Source organism: Diospyros lotus, chromosome 10, assembly GCF_014633365.1.
Source record: "Diospyros lotus cultivar Yz01 chromosome 10, ASM1463336v1, whole genome shotgun sequence".
NCBI lineage: Eukaryota > Viridiplantae > Streptophyta > Magnoliopsida > Ericales > Ebenaceae > Diospyros > Diospyros lotus.
Window position 1 is genome coordinate 24,305,337 of NC_068347.1, and position 24,153 is coordinate 24,329,489.

Genomic DNA, 24,153 nt, shown 5'->3' on the forward strand with positions numbered 1-24,153 from the left:
ACACCCAGTAATCTCGATGTTAAGAGAATGAGAAAGGAAGTGAGAAACTTTCAAAAATACCCTTGAGAAGGTATTAAATCCTTGAGAATAATTGTGCCCTATGAGAGGGGCATTTTGATAATTTGGATAGTGAAGTCCAATAAAGGGTATTTCGATAAATTAGAAGTAATTCCTATGTGGAGTTAGGTGTGTAAGTGAATTAAATCCCAATTTTTGTATTTATGTGGAGATAAATGGGATTAATAATTCACAAGGGGTATTTTGGTAATTTTAGAATAAATTCCATAAAAGAATTTAATTATGAAAAATTAAAAAAATGGTGGATATGCAATTATTTGAAAAAATAATAATTTTTCCCAATATTGGTGAATTAATGTGGTGATGCCACATGGATGGATGAGATGGAACTTGGGAGCCAAGGTTAGTGTCTTGGAGTGACACATGACTTAATGCGGTTCAAGTTAAAGAGAGAGAATTAAATAAATGCAACAAGGAAATGTTAATTAGTCTTTCAAGTATTTAATGATGAGCATGATTATGGTGAATTAAATAAATCCAAAGGAAAATGAAAAATTAGTCACCCATTAATGCTTTGAAAAATATGGGATTTATTTAAATGCATAAGAAATGATTTATGTCTCTCAAATGTGATGGGATGAAATTAGTCAATTAAATAAATGAGAAAATTGACTAATTTTGGGATTAGAAGAATTGATCTAAGAGTGGTGGATAGTTCTTGAAAAATCCAAGGGCTTGGATTTAAATGAGAAGAGCATATGGATTGTGCTTTCTCCAAAAGAGGAGATTGATTTGTTTGAAATAGATGGTTGAGATTTAATCTTCCTTAAGCACATGGATTGTGCTTTTAATGAATGGCCTAGATTCATTCTTGAAGAATGGAGATTTAATATAAAATGGCAAGTGTGGAAGACTTGTCTCCCTTTGGCCATTTGGAGAAAGAATGAAAGAAAGAAGAGATTGGGAGGAAAGGAGAAGAAAAGGGAAAGAGAAGGAAGAAAGAAAGAGAGATAGGAAGAAGTCTCTCATGGAGAAAGGAATGAAGAGGAAGATGAAGAAATCAAGGTAAGTTCCGTTTTTCTTCTCTTTATTTTGGTTTACCTTGGGTGCAAAGTAAGTTGTTTGTTGGAATGCCATCTTAGATGGGAGAAGATGTTGAGGGGAGCTCTCTTGAGATGATGATTAGAAGATTTAAATAATGAGGTAAGGGATAGCCCTATGGGATGGTGGCTTTGCAAGTTGTAAGTATGTATTTAAACTTTAAATGTGTGCATTGGCATGTTGTTTTGTGTTCAAGGACCTATGGCCATGAGGTTGTGTGGGGTAGGATAGTTTAAAGCCCCAAACCAAGGTGGTTGTGAGGATGTGGAAGCCCTAACCATGTTGTATACATACATTTGGCATTACATATTATGTTTTTATTTATACTGATGTTCATTGCACCCTTATTGAGCTTAATGGCTCATGAGGTTTTATCCTCCCCTTATAGGTTGTTCTTGTAATATCTCGAAAATTGAGAAATAAATAATGAATATTAATTTTGGTATTTAAAGTTAGTATGGAATATTTGGGGATTTAAAAGAAAAATGTTTATTTATGTAATTTTGAGGAAATAGGAAATTTAGGTATTTAATTAAATTATTTGGGAGTATTTATGGAAATAAGGAAATAATGATTTAATTTGTATTTTGGTGATTATTGAGTGTTTAGTGTTTAAAGAAAATAATTATTTATTGGGAAGTATTTAGAAAAATAATAAAATAAATTAATTTAGTGATTTTTAAAAATTATGGGCTGAAAGTGAAATAAAGAATAAAAGAAATGGGGGGTGGTGAGTGGCATTTTCAGAATCTTTGGGGTGCTATGCAAATTTTGGGAAGTAGCAGGGAATCATTTTAAATATAATGGGGCACGTTTATAGGTTGAAGGCAGTGAGTGGCGCGGGCAGTCGCGCGCGCGAGCGACCAGGGGAGCAACGTGAGTTCGAGCCCGCGGGTGTGCGCGCGCGCTGGAAGATTTTGGCTGATTTTTCAGCCAAAACCTTGCCCAAAATAGCGTCGTTTTGGGCGCGGTGGGCAGCCAGCAGCTACCACGCGGCACGCGCTGAGCCGCCCACTTCTCTCTCATTTTAAGCTGCAATTTGAGGGTGAAATCGGCCATTTTTGAAGCAGCAACGAGCGAAGAAAAATAAGAGAAGAAGAAGCAACGCGCAGGGCTAATTTTGGGAGAAAATTGAAGATTAAACTCTGTTTAATTGCGTTTTAATTAGCCAGGTGAGTAAAGAAATATGTATTAAACATTCTGTACGGTTAGAATTTTATTTTGGGTCCTATTTTATTAATTTTGGGAGTTTAATCTATTTGCAGCGTGTATTAATTTGGTAGTGTTCAAGCGTGGAAACGCTGTAAACAGTTAAATAGAGGCAAGCTCCCTCTACCCCTGCGATCTTTTTCTATTTTATGAACCCCTTGCATTCCCTTAACTCGTTTTGGTGTTGCGTATTAATTATTTAAAATGAGGATACTATTGGCGTGATTTAATTTAAATTAAATATAAGACTTGTTGGGATTTTATTTACAGTGTGCCTACGTGGGATTTTAGACGGCTAAATTAATTATATTACACGGTAGATTTATTTAATTAAAGCTATGATTTTATTTATTGCCAGCAACGTTTTTACTTTGCAGCGGGAGTGTAGGAAAGGCAAGAAACTGGCTGCACTCCCACCCTGCAATTAAAACACAAAACAAAACACAATAAAAATTTTATATTTTTTTTCTTTGTTTAGGTGAGAGGTTTATACTCGTCAGTGTACGAGTGTAGTTGTAGTCCAAATTTAAATTTATATTTTCTGAATGAGTCCAGGTCGTCCACTGAGAGATTTATTTATGGCAAAATAAAAAGAATGTCACACAAGCACACACGCATTTGGATAAATTGGCAACAAGGTTTTTTATGGTTTTTTAAACAACAGATTCTAGGAAATAATTAAGGCAGTAATTGAAATAAATACTTTAAGTGAGAATATAAAATTGGATAGTACTTGAGTTAAGACAATTTCAGTGCCAACCCGTTGATTCCCAAATTTTAGCATAAAAGATTAGCAACATTAATTTAATTTCAGATATGAGGGTTTGTTATTAAATGCAATTAGAGATGATGATAGTTCTAGGTTAAGCAATCCCCATACATGATATGCGGGATTCTAATTTAAGCAACCACCATAAATTCAATTGCAATTAATACACAAAACAACTAAATTAATCATCCGGGTTTGGGTATGATAGCATTTCCAGTTCTAGTAACTCTCATACATGGCATGAAAGCTCTAAGTTAGGCTTACGCTCCAATCCAAACCTAGTGATTTCTCAATAATTAAGATACACTCATACTGAAATTTAAATTAATGTTACTTATTTAAAGCGTAGCTTTCTTTGGGAATCATTGGCGTTGGACACTGTCCTTGCCTTAACCCAAGATTAGATTTAGCTACTCATTTCCATTTAAAAGTTAATTGACATGAATTTAAACAACGTAATTTAAATAACAGAATTTAAATGACAAGAAATCTTAAAGGCATAAACTAACCGGCCATTTAGGCGGTGAATAATTAAATAACAAGAATTAAAATTGCAGAAATCTTAAAGGCATAAACTAACCGTCCATTTAGGCGGTGAATAATTAAATGACAAGAATTAAAATTGCAGAAATTTAAAGGCACAAATTAACCGGCCATTTAGGCGGTGAATAATAAAGTAATAATAAATGACATAAGAATTTAAAAGAAGAAAGGAAGGAAGTAAGATCACAAGAGAGAATACTAAAGAAAAGGGGAAAGAATAAGAACAATTCTCAAAGAGAGAATTATAAGGAAACAACTAAACTTTGATTCAAGAATAATAATCACACTTACAAATGCAATCAAGTGATCTATTTATAGGCCACAAGATGCAATACAAACCACACAATTTCAATTATTCAACTAGACATAATTATATCTAATTGGCACTCACACACTTAAAGTTAAATAGATTTTAGCTATAATACACACCTAATATTAAATGGATTTTAGCTAAAATACATACCTAATAAAGCACTCATAAAGTTAAATGGATTTTAACTATAATATCCACCTAATAGTTAAATGGATTTTAGCTAAAAAACACACCTAATAAAGCTCTCACATAAAAAATAAAAATAGATTTCTATAAATTGGTTTTTAATCTTTATTAGGATTAAAAATAATTCTTGGGCCTTCTCCAAATAATATCTTCCATGGGTTGCTCAAATTGGGCCTTAATTCTTCATAGGCTTGAATTCTTCATGGACTTTAATTTTTCATGGGTTTGATTTCTTCATAGGTTTGATTTCTTCATGGACTTGAATTCTTCATGGACTTGATTTCTTCATGGATTTGAATTCTTCATGGACTTTAAGTCTTCATGGGTTTGAATTCTTCATGCCTAAAAAAAATAAAAATAATTTAATATTATTAATAAATTATATATTATATATATGTATTGCACATGGCACATATATATATTAGATTATATTATATATATATTACATGCATGCATATAATGATACATATGTATTATATATAATTTTATATATTATTATTATTATTATTATTAAATTTTACTTTAAATTTTCATTTCATTCATTTTTCAATTTAAACTTGCATATAACCATAAAATATATATTAATACCTAATTTAAACCATTTTTAAAATCAAAAGAAGGGTATAATTATAACAAAATTTTTACAAAATTAACCACTAATCAGAAACAACCGTGTAAAGGCAAGCTCTTAACCCTCTTCTCTTGTTCTTCAATTCCCGTGAGAGACTCCGTGATCTCTCGCATTTTATTCCCTCCCTTACGTTAATTCGGTTCCTAGCATTATTTATTAAAATTATTATTCATTTTCTTTAATTTAAATTAAATCCAGAACTTCTTGAACTTTATTTGTTGTGAGCCTACGGGGGTTTGTACCACTCCCACACCTCTTGGAAATGATGTTGAACCCAGCTTGGGGACTAGGTTCCTAGATGTGCGGGTTTATTTTCGATTTTCTCATGTTTAATTATGGTTCGGTTAGAGCTATCGAGCAGTGGGGCAGGGGTTGACTGTTTGGTGACGTTGGGGTAGACTATTGTACGGCCCTAAAGTAGACCGTCGGGTGGACACTCCTAGTCACTGGCCGTTGACCGGTGCCGGGCACTGCTGACTAGCTCTGCTAGTATGTGATTTACTGCACGATTAGATTCATTATATTACTGTTCATGATTTGATATGCACATGGGTACGGATTGCATGTTGGGATATTCATTTATTGAGTATGTTTGGGCACGGACATTCTAGCTTGGTTAGATTGCATCCAGCACGGGCATATGCATCACTTGTGGTTTACTATGTGAGCGGAGCATGGCCTGATGCTTGGATGTATGGGCGTCAGTGTATTACGTTGATGCTCACTACGCCATTGCATTTTTATGTGCATTGCATGGTTACTGATAGTTATTAGTTCTCGGAGGGGAGGACTGTTCCGAGGGAGCCTATGGCTTGAGTGTCGGGAGTACCGACACAGACACACAGGTGACGGGAGCACTGACCCGGGACAGCGCGCGCAGGTTTGTTGGAGATTCATGTTGCCTTTCAGGGCAGCAGCAGATTGGTATGGGACTTGGGTGCCGTGTGTTTTATGTGGGCCCCAAGGACCGGTATGTACTTTTATTTGTACTTTTATACTGTGTTGTGCGTCTCATGGTTTGTGTGTACTTGGGGGTTGGTGTTCTGGGGAGAGCTTGCTGGATATTTTCAACCTTCAGCCCTTCTTTTCTTATGCTTACTGAGTCTCTCGATTCACTTTGCTTTCCATCATTCCAGGTAGTGGCAGCGTGGGCCATGGCAAGGGAGTAAGCTTTTAGCGGCAGAGTCGGTATGGTGTACAGGCAGTCCCGTCAGTCTCTATCAACTCTGATGGTTGTGTAGGGTTTATTCTTTTATTTTTTACTGTGCCAGGTCATACCTCGAGTCTCGTGTGTGTCGGCACAGGAGTTGGTATTCTTTTATTTTTCTTGTGAGTACCCGTAGTGCATGCATGTATATATAGTTTCACTTCCATTGTTTTAAGTCTTGTGTATGCATGCCAGGGTAGTTCTTGTCTTGTGTTCATTCTTTTTCTCCTCCCGTAGGCGCTCCCGTTCAGGTAGTCCGGGTGGTTGGGGATATCCGGACGGGGGTGCTTACAGTTCTTATGTCAAGAGAGAAAAAGAAAAGTTGCAAACTTGTGGTTGGAAGCTCATGGAGTTTATTTATTTTTGTTGTAAATTTATGGCTTATGGAAGTTTATGTTGTTGTGTTTGATTTATGAGATGTAAATTTATTTGGTTGGTAATGACTTGTTAAGGCCTAAGACTGGGTGTATTTTATTTTTGGAGTGTTGATTTTATTTTGAAATGAGATATTAGCTTATGGCATGTTAAAGCCTAAATTGTGAAAGTCTCATTTTTGGTGTGTGTTGTGGGAAGCACCAAAGAAGTAAAGTTATATGGATTTTGATTGGAAATGTGGAGATTTTTTATGCGTGTATGAGGGGCATGAAATCTGGAAAATTTGGGTTAGAAAGCCCAAGAAAAAAAAAAAGAAGTGAAGATGGCAGCAGGTGGTAGCAGCTGGGGCCCGCGCGTGGCCCGCAGGGGGCCACAGTGGGCAGCAACAGACTCGCTGGGCCGCACGAGGGCGCACTGGGCCGCGCGGAGGCGCGTGCGGCCCCTGCAGCAGGTGCACTGCGGGGCCCCGTCGACTATTTTTTTAAAAACAAATTGAAAAATTTGGGATGTTTGGGGCATTTCTAAATTGGTTTTTGGCCCATGAGGAATTTTCAAAATAAAGAGATTTTTTAGGTATTTTTGGAGATAAATGCCAAAATTTTGAGTTTTTCCTTGAAAATTTTTGGGAAATCAATGGGTTGATTGAAATGGTGAAAATTTATGGAGCCCAGTGAAATTCTAGAATGGAAGAAGAATTAAAATAAATAAAAAAAATGGTGTTTGGGCATCTAAATGTGTTTTTTTTTAGCCAAGTAGGATGTGGTTAAAGCCTAATTCTGCTAGTGAATTCTGGGGTTGTGGAAAGGGAATGATGAAACTTAGTTTCCATCTAGGGTGTTTTGTGTTGAATTATAGTCCGCCCTTCACGTCAAGTCGAGCAGGTGGACAATTCGGGTAATTGTTCACGAGTGACACCCATAAGTGGGAAGGGGGCGTCAGACTACCTTTGCCCTTATAGTTGGTCAAGCTACGGTCTTGGTTTGTCCAATATAAAGTGGTTCAATTTCTCTTGGTGGATCAACTACTCAATCTGGTTATGCAGTTCATGACATTGCTTTGTGGAATGGCCTGGGTAATCATGGAACTTGCAAAAGGCATTAAGGTCCATTCCCAATTGTTAATTGGAGCAAGGAGGAAAGTTGATTAGTTCGGTGTGTGCTATGGAAGGAAGGATGATGGTTCGAGATTCAGAGGGGTGTGTAGTTTTCGAATTGAAATTTGTTGAAATCCCTTGCCAAGTGAGCTATTTTCTCAAATCTGTTAGGCCCTTCATCCACATGTCTCTTTCTCTCTTCTTTGTCTCCTTCACACTTGGGGGTTGAAGGTGTTCAATATTTCCATTTGTATAATATATATGTTAACTTGAGCAAGTAGATTTGTTAAGGAAGACGATTGGTCAAAAGTTAAAGACTCTCAACAGTACAGACGTCGTTTCTTAGAGGAATGCTACTACTACTTTGGTGACTTGTAAATCTCGCACTTCCAAAGTGGCATTTCTAAACCGATCAACATACTACCTTAATGATTCATGTGGCCCTTATCAGATGCTGAGTAAGTATGTTGAATCTTTCTTTCTTGGGGTGTTCATAGCAAAGGTTGTGATGAACTCCTTTCGCAATTGATCAAAAGAGCTAATGCGCCCATTTAGCAGCTCACTAAACCATACGTGTGCTTGGTAGGCCAAAGTTAGAGGAAATGCCCGACTTATGGTTGCATCATCCCACCTATATAGGAGGGCAAGAGATTTATCATTAAGCATGATGACTAGGATCTCCCATTCCTCAGTATGTTGGCAACTGCAAAAGTTTAAACCTTGGGGGGTGTGGTTGCCTAAGTAGATCAACTAAAAACATGACCCTTCTGTTATGTATCTCCTCGTAAGAGGTTAGTGTCTTCTTTTGATCCAAAATTTCTTCCACCATTTTCTTTACCTCATAAGCTCCTAAATGATTAAGAATAGTTGCTCTAGTTATAGGAGGTTGTAGATAGAGGGCTCGATTTGAGAGTTCATTTCTTCTTGATGTAGTGCTATCGACTATTTCTTTACAATACATTGCCTTCCCTATTCACCTTTGCCTCTCAGCTAACAACTCATCAGGGGTGAGTACATGGGCCAGCTGCGAGCCATTCTTGTGTCAAACTTCCTGACAATAGCTCATGAGGGTTTCAAAGTAGTATTGAGAAAGTGGTTGCTTCCCTTTTCACTGGCGACTATAGCCTATTCATATAAGTAGTCATATGCCCGGCTAATGTGGGTAGTTCAATGTTGGGCATTAGGTCATGAAGAAAAGATGTTAGTTTTTGTAGTGCCTTTGCATTCTCGTCATTACTCATCTTCAATTCATCATTGCTTTTTTTCATTTAATCATAATTCTTCTTTAAATGCTCATTTCCACTAGTAAGATAGTGGGTGGCACATTTTCGAGTAGTCTTGAAGTCGCTATGGGATTTCTTCTCAGGGTTAACGATTGGCCATATGAACTCGTCCCTAGTGCCCCAAGGCGAAAGAATGTTGTCTCGAAGGGTAAGGCCTCGACTCGGGTGAGTGTTGGTAGGATGGTTCTACTAGCTAATTACAATTTGGGAAGTACATTTGGTCATCTGGATCTCTTACTCCTGGACAAATGGGACATGCTGCATTTTTGGGGGAATTTCTGTTCGTTTGGATAGTCTCCTATCTCTTGAGGTATCCTTTCTTGCGGGTAGGTTTCCTCATTTGGGGTAAGTGTTTCCCAAGAGAACTTCTACAATATGGTGATCTAGGGAATAATGCTATTAAGTTCCCCATGGGAGGTAGCTTGAGCTCTTGTGTTTCTTCATTGATTGCGTGGCTAATTTTCGGCACAAGTAGACGTAGTTGCTCTCACCATTGATTTTGACTTTTTGTCAGTTTTCACAAACGATACCAAATTGTTGTTGTCAAAATACAATAATTAAAATTTACGAGATGGGAACGTCTAAGATTCGGCAGAATGTGGCGATGAGAAACTATCATAAGCTTATTTTGGCTATGGGTAGACTATTTCCATGGGTAGACGACCCATGTGTTTCTAGAGCAGAGTGCCCTTATGTTTCTACAGGTAGACTGCCTTTGTGTTTCCATGGGCAGACTGCCCCTTTGTTTCTCATGTAAACTGCGTCCACAAAAGCTGGTTAGAAGGTACACGAGGATTCCTTATCATGTATGCCCTTCAACTTTCAAGTCAGTAAAAGAAGAAAATGGTTTCTTAGGTGACACATGCCATTTGATTCTCATGACACTTAACTGGTGATGAATCAGATAGGCTTTAGAGGAATCCCCTCGAGAGACTTAGTGACATAGAAAGTCTCCTAAGAACAGGTGGGCCTTTCAACAAGCTACTAGAGCAAGGTATTATGCTTCCAAGAAGGGTTTTACTAGGGAAACTTGTTTACTCGGGGAAGCTTGCTAGTCTTTAGGACTTGGGTTTACCCGTGAGAGATTACATGCAAAACTTATAATATGAATGGAACATGTATAATTTAACAGTCTCACTAATTTTAAACACACCCACCCCAACCCCAAAAAAACAAATAAAAAATACACAGAATCATGCATTTGTTAAAATATTCATCACCCCGACTACAACTACGCCTAATCAAATATACCGCCACGATGCCCCCAGGGCATAGCACGGTTGGTTGTGGGATGGTAGATTGGTACCCAAGGAGCCAGGTTCGAGTCTGGCCAGCCGCAGTGTGGGATTTCTGCTCCTCAGGGGTGGGGTCCTTGTGGGCAGCCAGCACTGGGCCTCCCATTGACCATGGCCGCCGTGTACCTGATTTACCTCCTCTCTCGTGGCGTGGGGCAGTCAGAGAGGGGCCCCCGGGGTGAGGGATTTCACCTTTTGGTACCCAAATATACCGCCACGATTCCTAACTACTCCTGGGCCGTCGTTAGAGGGCTGGGTTTGTGATATATCTGTTCAAGCCCACCCTTATATAACAAAAGCAATTGAAATTCAACTTATTACAAATTTGATTAAAAACACTGGCCTTTTTTGTCCTAAGACGTCTTGGATTTGGTTGACATTTTTCATTCCTATGCTTGCAATGATTAGGACTATTTATGAGTTTATATGTCATATTTGTAGCACCCAAAATTTTAATGTAGGAACATTATTAAAGAAATCCAAAATAGATTAAAAGAGATCCAGATCAGAGAAGGATTTAGTATGAGCAGCTGCCAAATAGAGAATAAGGATGAATCTAATATTTGGAAGGAGTTGGATTCAAAAGTATAGGAGAAATAAACCTATAAATTCGTGTAAGTTTGAGTCCTGGCATATTCATGATCTTCCTCTCTCTCTCTTTCTTTCTTTCTTTCCATAAGATGAAAACAGCAGGCTCTCCGATGAGGCGCAAAGCCAAGAAAGCTTCGATTGCTTATCTCAACAAAGTAAGGAAAACTTGCAATGACTCGGCCTACGAATCATTCTTGCATATAATGGACCAGTGCAAAAGCCAAGATATTAAAGACTACAATGAAGTGTGTGAATCCGTGGCAGCTCTTTTCAAAGACGAGCCTTATTTGTACGTGGAGTTCACAGAGTTCCTACCCGATTGCTTCATGCAAAATGATGCACAAGCGAAAGAAGAGACATCCACAGAGAAGGCGGCTGTTTGTAGAAGGGAGAAAGGTTGCTTTAGGGTGAGCGGAGACAACCCTCATGAGCAGATCTTGTTCAAGTGCGAAGACCATCAGTACGAGATGGACATGCTCATAAGTGGTCTGAAATCAGCCATGGAGCATGCGGAGAAGTTGCTAAAATTCTATGACACGGGAGAGGCCTTGGAAACGTACTTCACAGCTCGTGATATTCGGACCATCGGAGCGCTATATTATGAAGATTTTGATGACGATGTAATAAAGCAGCTGCGAAGGACTCCAGTTGTTGCGGTGACAAGTATATTGCCTCGGCTGAAGGAGAAATACAAGGAAACTGCGGAGTCACGTGAACGCACGCTTGCGTTATGGGCGGCAGTTTACAAGGAGAATCATTAGAAGGCAGTTGATCACGTTTCCTTCTATCAACCAAGTGGGAAATCTGGTGCAGGAACTAAATCCAGTGGCAAGCAGAGAAAGCAGAAAAGCAGAGCAATAGGTGTTGAATTCCACAACTTTGGCACTGGTGGTGCTCTAACCAATTAGTGTTGGAAGATTTTACAGGATCGTCCACGAGACACCAAAAGAGTGTCTGGTGAAATTGGTCAAACCTTTACAGGAACAAATTAAAGGGACCACTGGAGAAAGGCTGGATGATTCTCGGGTAACTGTTACAATAATGGCTTCAGGGGACACTGAACAAGTTGGAGAAACTTGAGGAATTTTAGCCTAGTCCTTCCTTCTAGGATTCAAGATTTCTCTCTCTCTCTCTCTCTCTCTATATATATATATATATGTATATGTATATGTATATGTATGTATGTATGTATTTACATTGGTGTAATTGAATTGAGTGAATGTATTGCTCCTTTGGTTCAGAAAAGAATCTTAAAATCCTTATGAACTTCTATTTTCACCTGAAATACATTACATTAAGTGATCAATTAAGGTACAAAAAACTGTAGGATACAACTCGGAAAACAGACAAAAGAATACAAGAAAATTAACAGATTTGTTATAGGCAACTTATTAGTCACCCCATTGTGACAACTTTTTCTTTCTTTTTTTCTATAGACATGTAGAAGATTACCTAAAAAAAAAAAAAAAATCTAAGTGCACAGCCTTCTGTATGGAAAAATCTGAAAGCACAACTAGCCCTAGGACCACATAACATCTTTCACCCTAAAAGTTGTCAAACCGTCACGAAGAAAGATCAAACTCAATATGACAACAGCCAATTTGTTTGGGACAATAAAATGAAGGCACAACAATTTTACAACTCATATCCCTAGTGTTATAAATAGCCATTGAACACCAGAGATTATTAAGCAGGAATACGTGAAATAGGCTCAAATGAACCCCCAGGTACATGACAGTTAACAAAATGTCAAATTTAGATAGAGCTCTTTGGACAGTTCTCTAACGAGTCAAGGTAATACAGCCCCATAACCCTTAAGGATTTTTATAATAAGTTGTTTTCTCAAATTTAGCTCACCCCACCAGTTGGATTAAGCATTGTGTTGTTGTTGTTTCAACTGAATTAGTAATAAACACAAGAATTGTCTACATCAGTAAGCCGGTTATTTCTATATGGTTGCATGGAAAATTGAAATGTTAAAAAGCTTAGATGTGCAGCACTTCTTTGATCTTTGTTGGGATGTATTCCACAGACAAGAAGGAAATTGAGTGCACAGATAATGCTTCGATCTCGAATTTTACTCCTCTTTCCAGTAGCAACGTTAGTTCCAACCTTACACGAGACCACAACCACATTTTCACAATTATATATGGTTAGTTTAAGAATTGTAGTGACTCAGCAAGATACCCAAAAGAAACAGAAGTCACGGAATCTACCTCCAATGTGGTACTTCCCGCTGTAGGTAACATCTTTGCAACATTGCTTTAATTTTGGACTTGTCTAACAGGAAATTAATATGTACTCATCATAGGGTATGGAACAGACAATTAAAATGGAAGTATTTCTCAAACATAACAGTAAATTTAACCACTACCTCACCTTCTGCTGTCAAAGGGAGGAGGCACTGCTTGGGAAGACCATATTTCTCTGAATCTGAAGGAAAAGCTCCAAGCCAGTGCATATCAGGGATGCGTAAAAATTTTGCATCATAGGCCATTTGCTTTAAGAAGGAAAACAAAAAAGAGAAACAAGAAACAAAGTCAAGCTCCATGTGAAGTCATATCTGAAGTAAGACGAAAAGTAAGCTTCAGTTAACATATTGGTAGATCTCATTCCAACACGAAGTTTGAATTACCAATAGGCAATTTAATGTTCATGCAGACTTAATTATTAACAAAGATATGACAACAAAAACAGAATGCTTTAATCAAAATGTGTTACCATAGAACCAAAACGATATGTGGTCAATATGTCAAAGCCATATGGATCACAATCTACCAAGCAATAAGCAGGCAGACTTAGCTTTTCAATAAGAAGCCTTAAAAACCTGAATGAGTAACAAAGAGATATAAGGACAAAATGAGAAATTGGCCTCAATTTCCAGTAGGATGTTAAAATGAGGCCTTACCTTCTTGTGGGCACATCTGGATAACCTCTTCCCTGTTAAAAGTACATGATTAGCATTTTTTCTATGTTGGGTTTTAACTATAGGCATACCTACTGTGATAATGATGCAGCGGTGTCTGTTGCAAAACAGATCATTTGCTAATCGCTGGAACACTGCAAAATGGAAAGTCAATGATGGGGTTATCATGGATGAAAAAACTGGAAAATCAAGCTAAAATATGAACTTAGTTTAAAAAAAGTTTGACCTGATTCTTTCTCTACAACTAGTACATAGTGTGCAGCACTAATTATATCTATGTGCAAGGATTAAGGAAAGACCAAATTCGAAGGATAATTCTCTTAAGATAGAGTTGATACAAAAAATTAGAAGTCCTCATCCAATAACTTTCCACTGGAGTCTGGATACTTTTGACTTCTTCAGTGTGCACGGGAATAGGGTAAGCCTGCCAAATCATACAGCCAGTAAATGGAGGTGACAACATCGTATTGATAAGAAAAAATCATCTCTTCTTCTTACTGTATTAAGACTGCTCATGCAATCAAATTTCCTTCCGGCTTCTGTGAATCTCAACCAGCCTATCACTAATCTAGCATGGGCAAACGCTAACAAATATCAGGACTGATAACATATCATCATATCAAACATTAACAATCAGATATCAGCCATGAAATCAACTCAGAAAACAGAAAATTAATCATTATCATGGTGAATTTTAGGTATGAGAAAATTGAAACAAAATAAATTCTCTACTATAATCTCCAGAGACTAAAATGGTTTGTGGTTTTTGTATAGGCATCTCTAGAGCATCAGGAGGCCATTACTTGTGGTCCTTATATTACTTCAACCAGAGTGAGGTTGGATAAAGGTCCTCTAATTAGTAAACAGGAAGAAAGAAGTACTAACTTAGGATGGATATGGACATTTTCTGTTGTGGTCACCAGGAAGAGCACATGCATTTAAAATGTAAAATATACTCGAAATACAACATTTAAAAGAGAGTCATCACAGCAACGAATTTATAATTATGCATCTTAAGTAGGTGCCCACCCATTTCCAACTGGAACCTGCAAGAGGAAACAAAATGAAATAAATATTTGACAGAGAACATGCTTAGTTGGAAATTAGAAACTAGATCATCCACTGAGTTCAATTGCAAACCAGAACACAGATCATCTTTGAAATCAGTGAGGAAAACAGCCGGAAAATTTTGTCAATTTTCATGAGTAGAGTTAATGAAACATTTTTCTTAATAATATCAGTTGAGATTTCCAATGTAAGAATGCAGTGGAGCACATTTTATTCATGCAGCCTACAGTACAGCATAATGACTTTGCTTATATGATAAACCAAAAATACTTTCTATGAACTTGCAGAAAGCAAAGGAGGTAAAAACAAACAGATCTCATAAGTGCACAAAAGCAGAAAGATGTTAATGCAGAGTAAATATTCCAATTTGAAGTATAAGACAACATTATATTAAGGAAAAGTAATACAACATGGAGGAATTCAAAATTATAACACCATTAACAGTGTTCAAAAATTCAAATATGGCATTCATGCAGAGCTGATTGCTCAGTTAGCTTTCATTTCAACTAGAAAATAAATAGATATTTGATATAAAATAGTAACTGTAATGAGATTCCAGTATATACCACATTTAAATTGTGGCGACTGCAATGGAGAAGTATACAAATGTCATTTATTGCTTTATCCACAACTGACTGTTCTGTTTTTCATAAAATGAAAGAGGGCATTATATTGAGAAAACATAAAATTAAGGAGAAATAAAAGGTGAGAAAAAGAAAGCTGTGGAGTCTCAAACACAGAGCATCAGACATTGAATACGATGCTCCTTTCTAATTTCAATATCATAAAACAGAATGATTGAACTCAGTATATCTGGCAAAGTAGCAGAGTAATAATTATGGTACATCTTCCACTGTAGAGCTATGAGAGTGGCGAATATAATGGTAATTTCCTATCATAATATAGTATGTAACTCTTGGAGCATATTGTTTTTCTGAACCAAAAAAAGTAAACACATTAATACCAAATAAAATCCAGATTCACCTTGAAAAACAGAAGGATACATATAATATATGTCTCTTTTTGAACTATGCTTGCTTTCTTGCAGAAGCTGCTGAACAATGAGGAGGACCCTAAGCAAGACATCTGAAAATGACGACTATGTAAGCACCTAAAACGAACTGTTTGCTCCTCTTATTTTATTTACTGTAACATTTTTCAGGCACCAGTTGGCCACCAGATGGCAGCTATAACTCACCAAGCCTACGTGCATGGCATTCCCTCTGTAGTGTTACCACTTCCTTCCCAATGGCCAAGTCAGAGCTGCAAAAACTGCTTATGCAAAATAAAATATTTAGAGTGATGAGAACAAATAGGAAATTTCCACTAGGTATACTTTACGCTCTCCCTGGCCCATCCTTTTTTTTTTCCTCTCCTCTTTTATCTACTATAAATCCAACTAGTTAGGGGGACAAGTATGGAATGCCTTTAAAACCTAGCAATTCAATGTGAATTAATTTCAAGAGAAGGTTTCATAAAATCAAGTAGCTTGACTTTGCAAAGGGAACAACAACCATTTTGGGCATCATAAGGGATTTAAGCCAAAAAAAAAAAAAGTGCATAAAAGACAAAAATCGAAAGGTGCAGATAAATGAGGAAGCAATCAAGGAGAGATGATGGAAGGAGTATTTCTGGAAACTATTCAATGAAAGTAAAGTAAAAAAAATTATGTTAGGACATGTTGGTAATTTTGAAAAGGTTAGGAATTATACTACAGATGTATTTGTTTGAACAAAGTGAAGCAAACTATTAAAACAATATAAAGACTATTAAAGTAGTTAGACAGAATCATGTTCTGATAGAAGAATAAAAATCAAGGAAGACAGAGACATTTTATAGTTACTGTGATCCATAAATTGAAACGGATGTCTGATGAGAGAAGTGCACTTTAGTGCCTAGTTAAAAGAATAAAGGAGATGTTCAAAGTTGTGAAAATTATAATGGGATCAAGCCAATGAGCTTTACTATAAAACTTTGGAAGAGAGTGACTGAAACAAATCTTAAGAAGAGAAACCAAGGTCTCCAAAAACCAATTTGGTTTCATATCTAGTAGGTTAACTATGGAAGCTATCTATTTACTGGGCATCTAATAACAAGGTCAAGAGATTAACACATTAATTTGTATAAGGTGTTTTATATTTGGAAAATACTTGTGAAGTCTTCAAAAGAGAAAGGAATCCAGATTGCTTATATACAATTTATTAAAGACACGTATCATCAAGTAGAAACGTGTGTTAAGATTTGTGAAGGAGATATTGGAAATTTTCCTGTCACAATTGAATTACATGAAGGATCTACAAGGAGTCCTTAGCTCTTCATTTTTGTAATGGATGAACGCACATTTAAAAGAGGTGCCTTGGTGTATGCTAATTTTAGATACTATTATTTTGGTAGATGAGACAAAAGAAGGTGTAAATAAAATGTTTAAATTATGGAGCAACACCTTAGACTCCAAAAGTTTTAAGTTGTGAAAGTCAAAAACCCAATATATAAAAAACTAGACTCCAAAAGTTTTAAGTTGAGAAAGTCAAAAACCAAATATATAAAATGTAAGTTTAGTAAAAATGGAATTGTGAACCATGTCGTGATGAGACTAGAAAATTAAGTCATTCTTTAGAATAGATCAATTTAGATATTTTTATCAATTGTTCAAAGAAAATGGGAGATCATTGAGGTTGTTACCCTAGAATCAAGGCAGAATTATTGAAGTGAAGAAAAATGTCCAACATTCTATGCAACCATGAACTCCATTTGAGGCAAAAAGGAAATTTTATCAGACAACTGTAAAACCATCATTGTTGTATGGCTTGAGTTGTTAGTATGAACACATGTGAAACATGAGCATAATCGAGATGGAGATGTTATAATAAATATGTAGCCATATAAGAAAAACAAAATTAGAAAGGAGATTATTTTGTAATACGATTAGAGTGACACCTATTGGAGATAAGATGTGAAAGACGAGATCAAGGTGATTATACATGTGAGAAGAAGACAATAAATGCACTCGGAGGGCAGTAAAAAGATCAGAAGTTTATAGGAAAAGAGGTAGAGGACGGAAAAAAATGGTGGCAAAACCCTCAGATGTTTTATGAATACAATGGTCTTATGAAAAAGATTGTCATGGAGCCAACCCTAACTAGTGAGATTAAGTCTTATGATGGTGATGATAGCGCTTCTTCCCCATTATCCCATAGTTATTTCAAAACAGGTAAACATAAAATATGTTTTGTCAATTAGCTTTTTCCTCCCCTTTGCTTCTAAAGGCTTTCGTTCATGAATTCATATATACAACCCCTATTGCTATAAAAATCAGCCTAAGTGCTTAACTTATCTAAAAAGAACAAGTACAGAACCTAAAGAATTTTCCAGTACTTAAAATCTATGCACCAAAGCATAATTCAGGATTCTCGGCAATTCAGAGTAGTAGATGTGTTGCTCTGATTTCCTTCAGTCGGAACACAGAGTAACTTCACTCTCAAAATCAACTAAATCACTTCCAAGAATGCCTACCAAACAACAGAAAAATTAGACGAGACTTAGAGGAGAATCAAACCAGTTTCCAGTAGCATCCGTGCAGTAATTTCTGAACCGATCGATGTAAACCGATGGCAATCGACCACTGCATATGTGTTCGAGTATGGATCGGGTCAGTTCTGCCATTAAAGAAAATCCAAATTTATCAACGTTATATGAGAATTCACCGTCAGAAGGCTGAAACGGGTTCGATGGATCCACTAGATTACCTCCAATCTTTCTCAGGATATCCCCTGGCTCTGTATTCGAACGCTTTCCGTCCATCTCTCGTGTGACGTTTTCTCAGAACAGGCTAAACGCGTACTTTCTGCATTTAGCATATATTTCTTTCTCACGTTTTCATTCAAGTCACGACTCACAACTCAGAGCACATTTTCCGAACTGCCAATCAAACACCAGAAAACAGAAAAATCGGCGTTGATGCTCATAGAGGGATCAAACCAGTTTCCAGTGGAATCCGCGCAGTAGTTTCTAGATCGATCGATCGATATAAAACGATGGAGATCGCCACTACATATGGTTTCCAATACAAAAAGGAGTTGATTCTGCCACACAGACAGACAAGGAATTGAGAAAGGAAATGAAAATTCACCGTGAAAAGGCTGAAGAGCATTCAGATCGACGACGATTATTTAACGAGAGAAGTTATTTGAATCCATTGAAATGCCTCTGATTTTCCTGAACTCAAACAGATCGCTGGCGTTTCTGAACGCTTTCCCTCCATCCCTTCGGTTTCCCGGTTCTCAAAGTGGGCTAGAGCCTAGAGAAAGAAAAGTCACATTAAATGCGGGCCAGCAGTACGCCTTATTGGACCGGCCCAGTTAGAGAGAGATCTCCAGTGATTTGTTCAAGCCCACCCGTAATAATAATGTAATAGAAGCAATTGCAATGCTTAAAATTCAAATCATTTAATGGGTAGTATAATTCATACATCCGAATCTGCTTCAAGAGATTACTAGTGTCTTACCATGTAATATACCTGCAATGGTGTATCAGCACTAGCAATTTGTCAATCAGTTTAAAATATGTAAGACTTGTCTAGTATATATAGAAACTTAAAATTGCATATTTAAATCTGACGACATCAATAGCTTTAGCTTAGGGGTCACATGCCATATAATTCACTATTTAAAAATAAAAGCGATGATAGCATTATTTTAAATAACTGATCATCGTAATAAGAATTTTCTCAAATATCTAAGATGACCAGTGTGTGTGTGTGTGTGTTGACTCCAGTGAGTTAGAAAAGACTCGCAGTATATCCAATTACCTGAATTTCTCCTTTTCCTTACTTCAAAAAACACGAGAGCATTCAAGCTCATCCATACGGAGTCGCAATCTATTTGATCCACCCCTGGCTCTGACCCGCATAAGCTGTATGTGACTTATCTCAAACAGCTGCATATGATAATGCAAACTATTTCCATTGATAAGGAACACACAAACGTCCAGATTTGAGAATCTACAACATCTGATCAAGATAATGACATTTCCATTTTCCTAATGCAACTGGGGAGACAAAGAGTGTAGTATCTATCAAAATTCACTCAATCCCCAGTGATATTTCTGTAGCCCAACTTCTAGTCAATTAGATGGTATTTACAACAGCAACAGAAGAATCCTTCATTTCATCGTCTCCTGGGGGCTTTTCGACGCTTCTGAGATGTTTCAATTGGATTTACATCCTCACTGCGCCTTTTGGGACCGCCCTTGCTCCGAGAATAAGTTTCTAAAACATTTGAAGTTTTGTCGTACACAATGACATTGGTTACCACCGCATATACGGTGCTCTCGCCTTTGGGAGTTGCAATAGCTTTTCTTTCAATAATTCCATTCTTCCCGCTTGTTTGATCTTGGATGGCCATATCTCTCAGCTTCTGGAAGACGGCATCCTTGTCATACTTACAACAGCCCACTGAAGCCTGCAAGAGCAATCAGGCACTACGTTGTCAGGTTTAGACAACATAATATATTTATTATGACAATATTGACGAGACAAGGACAAGTTTCTCACATTGACAATATTTATAAAAGAAATTTTTGAAATCTCTTTCCAACCAAGAATAGATTTCAAATTCTCCTGCCAAACTATGGCAAGGACCTGTTCTTATACATAATAATCTGGTTCTGAACAATATAAACACTGCAGAATGGAAGTTTCAACCAACAATCAGAAACAAGAGATGCTCCAATAACTGGGATATTATTGTTTGTCATAGGCATTGAAGTTCGATTTCGTTGTGCTAAATAGAATGAAAGCGTGTTATTCTTCAAGAAGAAAGCAGCTGCACCCAGAAGATGACTACCGTCAATTGTCAAACTAAATTTGAACTCCATAAAAAATCACAATTTCATTTTATTGATGAACCACTTCTTGTGACCTTGACTTAGAGAGCCTTGGACCTCTGGTATGAAACATAGATGCAAGGGTAAGGTCAAATTTCAAAACCTAATACTTTCCCATGCAAAACCTACAACTAGAATATACTATCATGGGTTCATGGCCATCATGGGCAAAATGTCATCTTTAATCAGGATATAGATTGGTCTCTACTAATGTTTGAGCTTTGTTGAGAGTAAAAATAATAATATAAAAGATAATATTAACTCTCTATCTACCTGCTTAAGCTTTTAAATAAGATAGTAGTTATTAGTTAACAATAATATGGCACTAGAGCAGGCAAAGGTTCTAAATTAAAATGTTGTTGCTAACTCAATATTTAAATAGTTGCTAGTGTCTGGACTAGCTATGTATTGAAGTTTGGCAACACATAGAGGGTGTGTTGAGGGTTAAAAAAAAAATTATATATATATATATATAAAGATAAAGTTTACTCTCTATCTATGAACTTAAGTTTTTAGATGAGATGATGGTTAACAATTTAACAAACTTAATTTTATATGACTAAAAACCACAGGGTAAATTTCAGTTCCCTGAACCTAAAAGAGAGGGGGATGGATAGGTTGAAAAAGAAATCATTTCACCTGAAAATCAACTGAGAATTTGATTTGTGTACGCGCACAACTGCAACCTTCGCTGAAGTTCAGCTTCAGAAGGATTTCAAATGGCTTTGCTGTCCTCACTGTCCTCCTGATATATGAATACAGTCACTATAAGGACAATGAATAAGAATACACTGTAAACCTTAACACCCCCCCCCCCCCCCCCAAATCTGCTAAAGTAAAGGCATAATACATGCATGTTTTTCTCTCTTTTTGGACTAATGTATCTACATGTTACAGACTGATTAAATTAAATTTATATCGTCCAAAAAGGAAACTCTTGTATTCTTTTCATCTCCAAGACACACAGCTAAAACTTAGAAAGCATAAATGACACTGTACATCCAAAGATCATTGAGAAACCAAGCATTAAAGCTCAATATTTGAAAAGTTCTATATAGGCTTCATACCCTCACCTTTTTTTAATCAAATAAAACAATTTTTTCTAGAACAAAGTTTATATTCGCAGAGGGTAGGTTCTTGATTTCAAGAACCTCATGCTGGATTGACATTTATATGCTCTCCTATTGTAGGGGGTATGAGTTTGGGGATTCAGAAGCCTGACATCTTAAATGAAGCTTTGTTAGGCAAGGAGTTCTGGAGGTGCACATGTGATCCTGACAAATTTCAGAGGACTTTTTGGGGAACTACACCAGCTCAACTAGAGATAGGAAATCTCCACTTCCTACACCCATCATGGAAAGAACTCCAGGCATTATTGGATAATTTCAGTTCCTATTGTCCTTTGGTGGTGGGCAAGCAGACAATTCACTTTTGAAGCCATAATTGACTCAGGGACTTGCAGTTGAAGGTCCTTCCTACTCTAGCTAGGACAGTACAAAATGGAAGAGCAAGGATTAGCAAGTCTTTGGGTAGACCGTGTGTGAGTCTTCTATGATATCAATTTCAGGCTACAGCAAATTAGGAGCTGGACTTCATAAATCTTATGGCTATGCTTTATTCTACCTCTCAAATTTGGCCAGGGGAAGATGTTGTCTGCTGGACAAGATTGAAGACAGGTGTTTGTACTTACAGAACATTGTTGACTAGGGATCTTTAATACTTGGTAAGTTGTGCTTGCAGTATGTATTCCCAGGAATGTGCATCAGTGCATGCAACCTTCTTGCAGGTGAGAGGAGAAAGAAAATCTTGGAATTTGGTCACACAAGTCCTGATATGGTCGATATGCAAATAGTGCAACAAGATGTTAACAGAGGTGGGAGATGTCACGACTTAGCTAGTTATTTTTATTTTTATTTCTTCCAGATTATGTTATTTTGCAGGAGAGTTAGTTATTGCTTTTATTATCTGACTATTCTCTGTTATGGAGTGATTAAAGGAGCAGTTACTTGTAGTGGAGGAATGGTAACTGACTTGTAGAAACTGTGGATAGCTTATATATAAAGTTATAACCACTTGGCCGATCATTATGATTGTTATGAATTAAAGATATCCCTTTTCTCTGCAATTCTCCCTGTTTCTCCTCATTTCTCCCTCTGTTTCTTCCTCATTCTGTCTGTTTCTCCCTCATTTCTATCTCTTTTTCTCTTACTCTTTCGATTATATCTTAAAGAGTTAAACCTAGTTAGGACCAGGGTCCTGACAAGGGGAACATATTTTAAAATTAATATGCAGTTGGTTCTCAGCTGGACCGACACATCCTTGCTCAAATTTCTAGACTTCAATGTTTTTTCAGCAAATGTTGTTGCAAAGAACTCTTTCAATATAGATGATATCAAACTGACACTGACTAGAACAATATCAAACTGAGTATGGAAATGACTGCCACTACCTTTTAAGCTGAAATGGTTGTTTCTGAAGCAAAGCTGCTTTCATGTTTTGCCCTCCAGAAAAGGAAACCTAGGATGATGCAAACAGGACAGATGGGTTAGCCCAATGCCAATTTATGAGATGCCACAAACAGAAAGATAATTAGGCAAGTAGGTGAAAGTTAACCAGCAGGTGTCGATGGAATCATATAACTAGACCTTCCAACAGGTGCTGAAAACAAGTGAAGGAAAAAAAACAATTGGCATAAAGATAAAGCATTGCAATTTTTTTAGTGACTGGTACAACATTCCACATAAGAGATTTTCCAACCCTCCTTCGAAACTGTTGAAGATTGTGAATTTTTTCCTAAATATGGCTCCTTTCCTAATGTCTCCTTTCCTAAATATGTTCTCTTCCTATTATTGGAGATTTCTTGTTTATCTTTCTTTCCCTGTTGTATATTTCCCAAGATATTGGGATATAATCTCCCAATCTCTGGTATATATTGTAAAGGACATATTCAATTCAATATAAGAGAAGAATTATTTCTTTCTTCAGAAAAAATAGCATAGTATCCCATGCAACATGTATTTACTTGGATATTCATACTAGATAGGAGTATGGCAAGTTTGTAGAATTAAATTCACCTCAACTGAATTCACGAATGGCAATGTAGCTTTTGTTCCATGCACGCTTGCTACCTTGAGGCTCCAGTTCCAATATCTTTTATCTGTAATCAAAGGGAATGCAGTGTGAGAGCTGCAAACAAATTTTGGACGACTGAATGACATGGTGCAAAGAGAAAATAGTTGCACACAGACAATACAATCCTTCCACACACTTTGTAGCTTCAATTCAATTGAAACTATGTGGAGAGGGAAGCCATTTCCAATGAGATTACACAGAGATGGAATAATCATATGAACCTCATTCCAAGAGTGGGCAGAGGGGTGAACATCAGCATACATCTTAAAGCCCAACCCCAAGGAAACAAGGGAATTCCAGATATATTATACAGGAAATCATTTTACTTAGAAGAAAGGTAGAATGACAGATTCAATGCCAATACGTCAGCACTCCACCCCATAATGCTGCCCTTCCATCCCATCCATTATTCCCTTCAGTCCCAAATATCAGCCTTGTTGATGCTTATATTTTACAAGATTTCACATTGTGAAAAGGATCTTGGTCGATGCCCATGCTTCCAAGGAATAGGCCAGTAAAGATGGATACTT

The 24,153-nt window shown here is 37.0% G+C and overlaps 2 protein-coding genes across 5 annotated transcripts in view; both read right to left on the reverse strand.

Annotated features, from left to right (window-relative positions):
• Positions 1–11,940: 11,940 nt before the first annotated feature.
• LOC127811387 (meiotic recombination protein SPO11-1) lies at positions 11,941–18,884 on the reverse strand. 4 transcript variants are annotated; one of them, XM_052351198.1, is made up of 16 exons: positions 18,738–18,884; positions 18,355–18,452; positions 18,165–18,264; positions 15,807–15,880; positions 15,593–15,694; positions 15,175–15,248; positions 14,570–14,586; positions 14,039–14,108; positions 13,928–13,964; positions 13,767–13,814; positions 13,616–13,674; positions 13,523–13,554; positions 13,336–13,441; positions 12,994–13,114; positions 12,831–12,894; positions 11,973–12,726 (listed from the first exon to the last, which is right to left on the reverse strand). In XM_052351198.1, the coding sequence occupies exons 2-16, from the start codon at positions 18,407–18,409 to the stop codon at positions 12,600–12,602; spliced, it is 1,086 nt and encodes a 361-aa protein (XP_052207158.1). In that variant the 5' UTR covers positions 18,410–18,452; positions 18,738–18,884; the 3' UTR covers positions 11,973–12,599. The 4 variants fall into 4 exon arrangements, with proteins under 4 accessions (XP_052207159.1, XP_052207160.1, XP_052207158.1 ...); XM_052351200.1 differs by lacking the exon at positions 18,738–18,884 and having other exon boundaries at positions 11,944–12,726; positions 12,989–13,114; positions 18,355–18,498; XM_052351197.1 differs by lacking the exon at positions 18,738–18,884 and having other exon boundaries at positions 11,978–12,726; positions 18,355–18,498.
• Positions 18,885–19,773: 889 nt separating this feature from the next.
• LOC127811386 (NAD-dependent protein deacetylase SRT1) overlaps positions 19,774–24,153 on the reverse strand; it is a 70,465-nt gene continuing 66,085 nt past the window's right edge. Inside the window, exons 11-14 of the mRNA XM_052351196.1 lie at positions 23,566–23,648; positions 22,941–23,008; positions 21,131–21,236; positions 19,774–20,067 (exon numbers count right to left, since the gene is read on the reverse strand). Coding sequence (XP_052207156.1) covers positions 19,774–20,067; positions 21,131–21,236; positions 22,941–23,008; positions 23,566–23,648 — 551 coding nt within the window. The remainder of the gene's footprint in view (positions 20,068–21,130; positions 21,237–22,940; positions 23,009–23,565; positions 23,649–24,153) is intronic.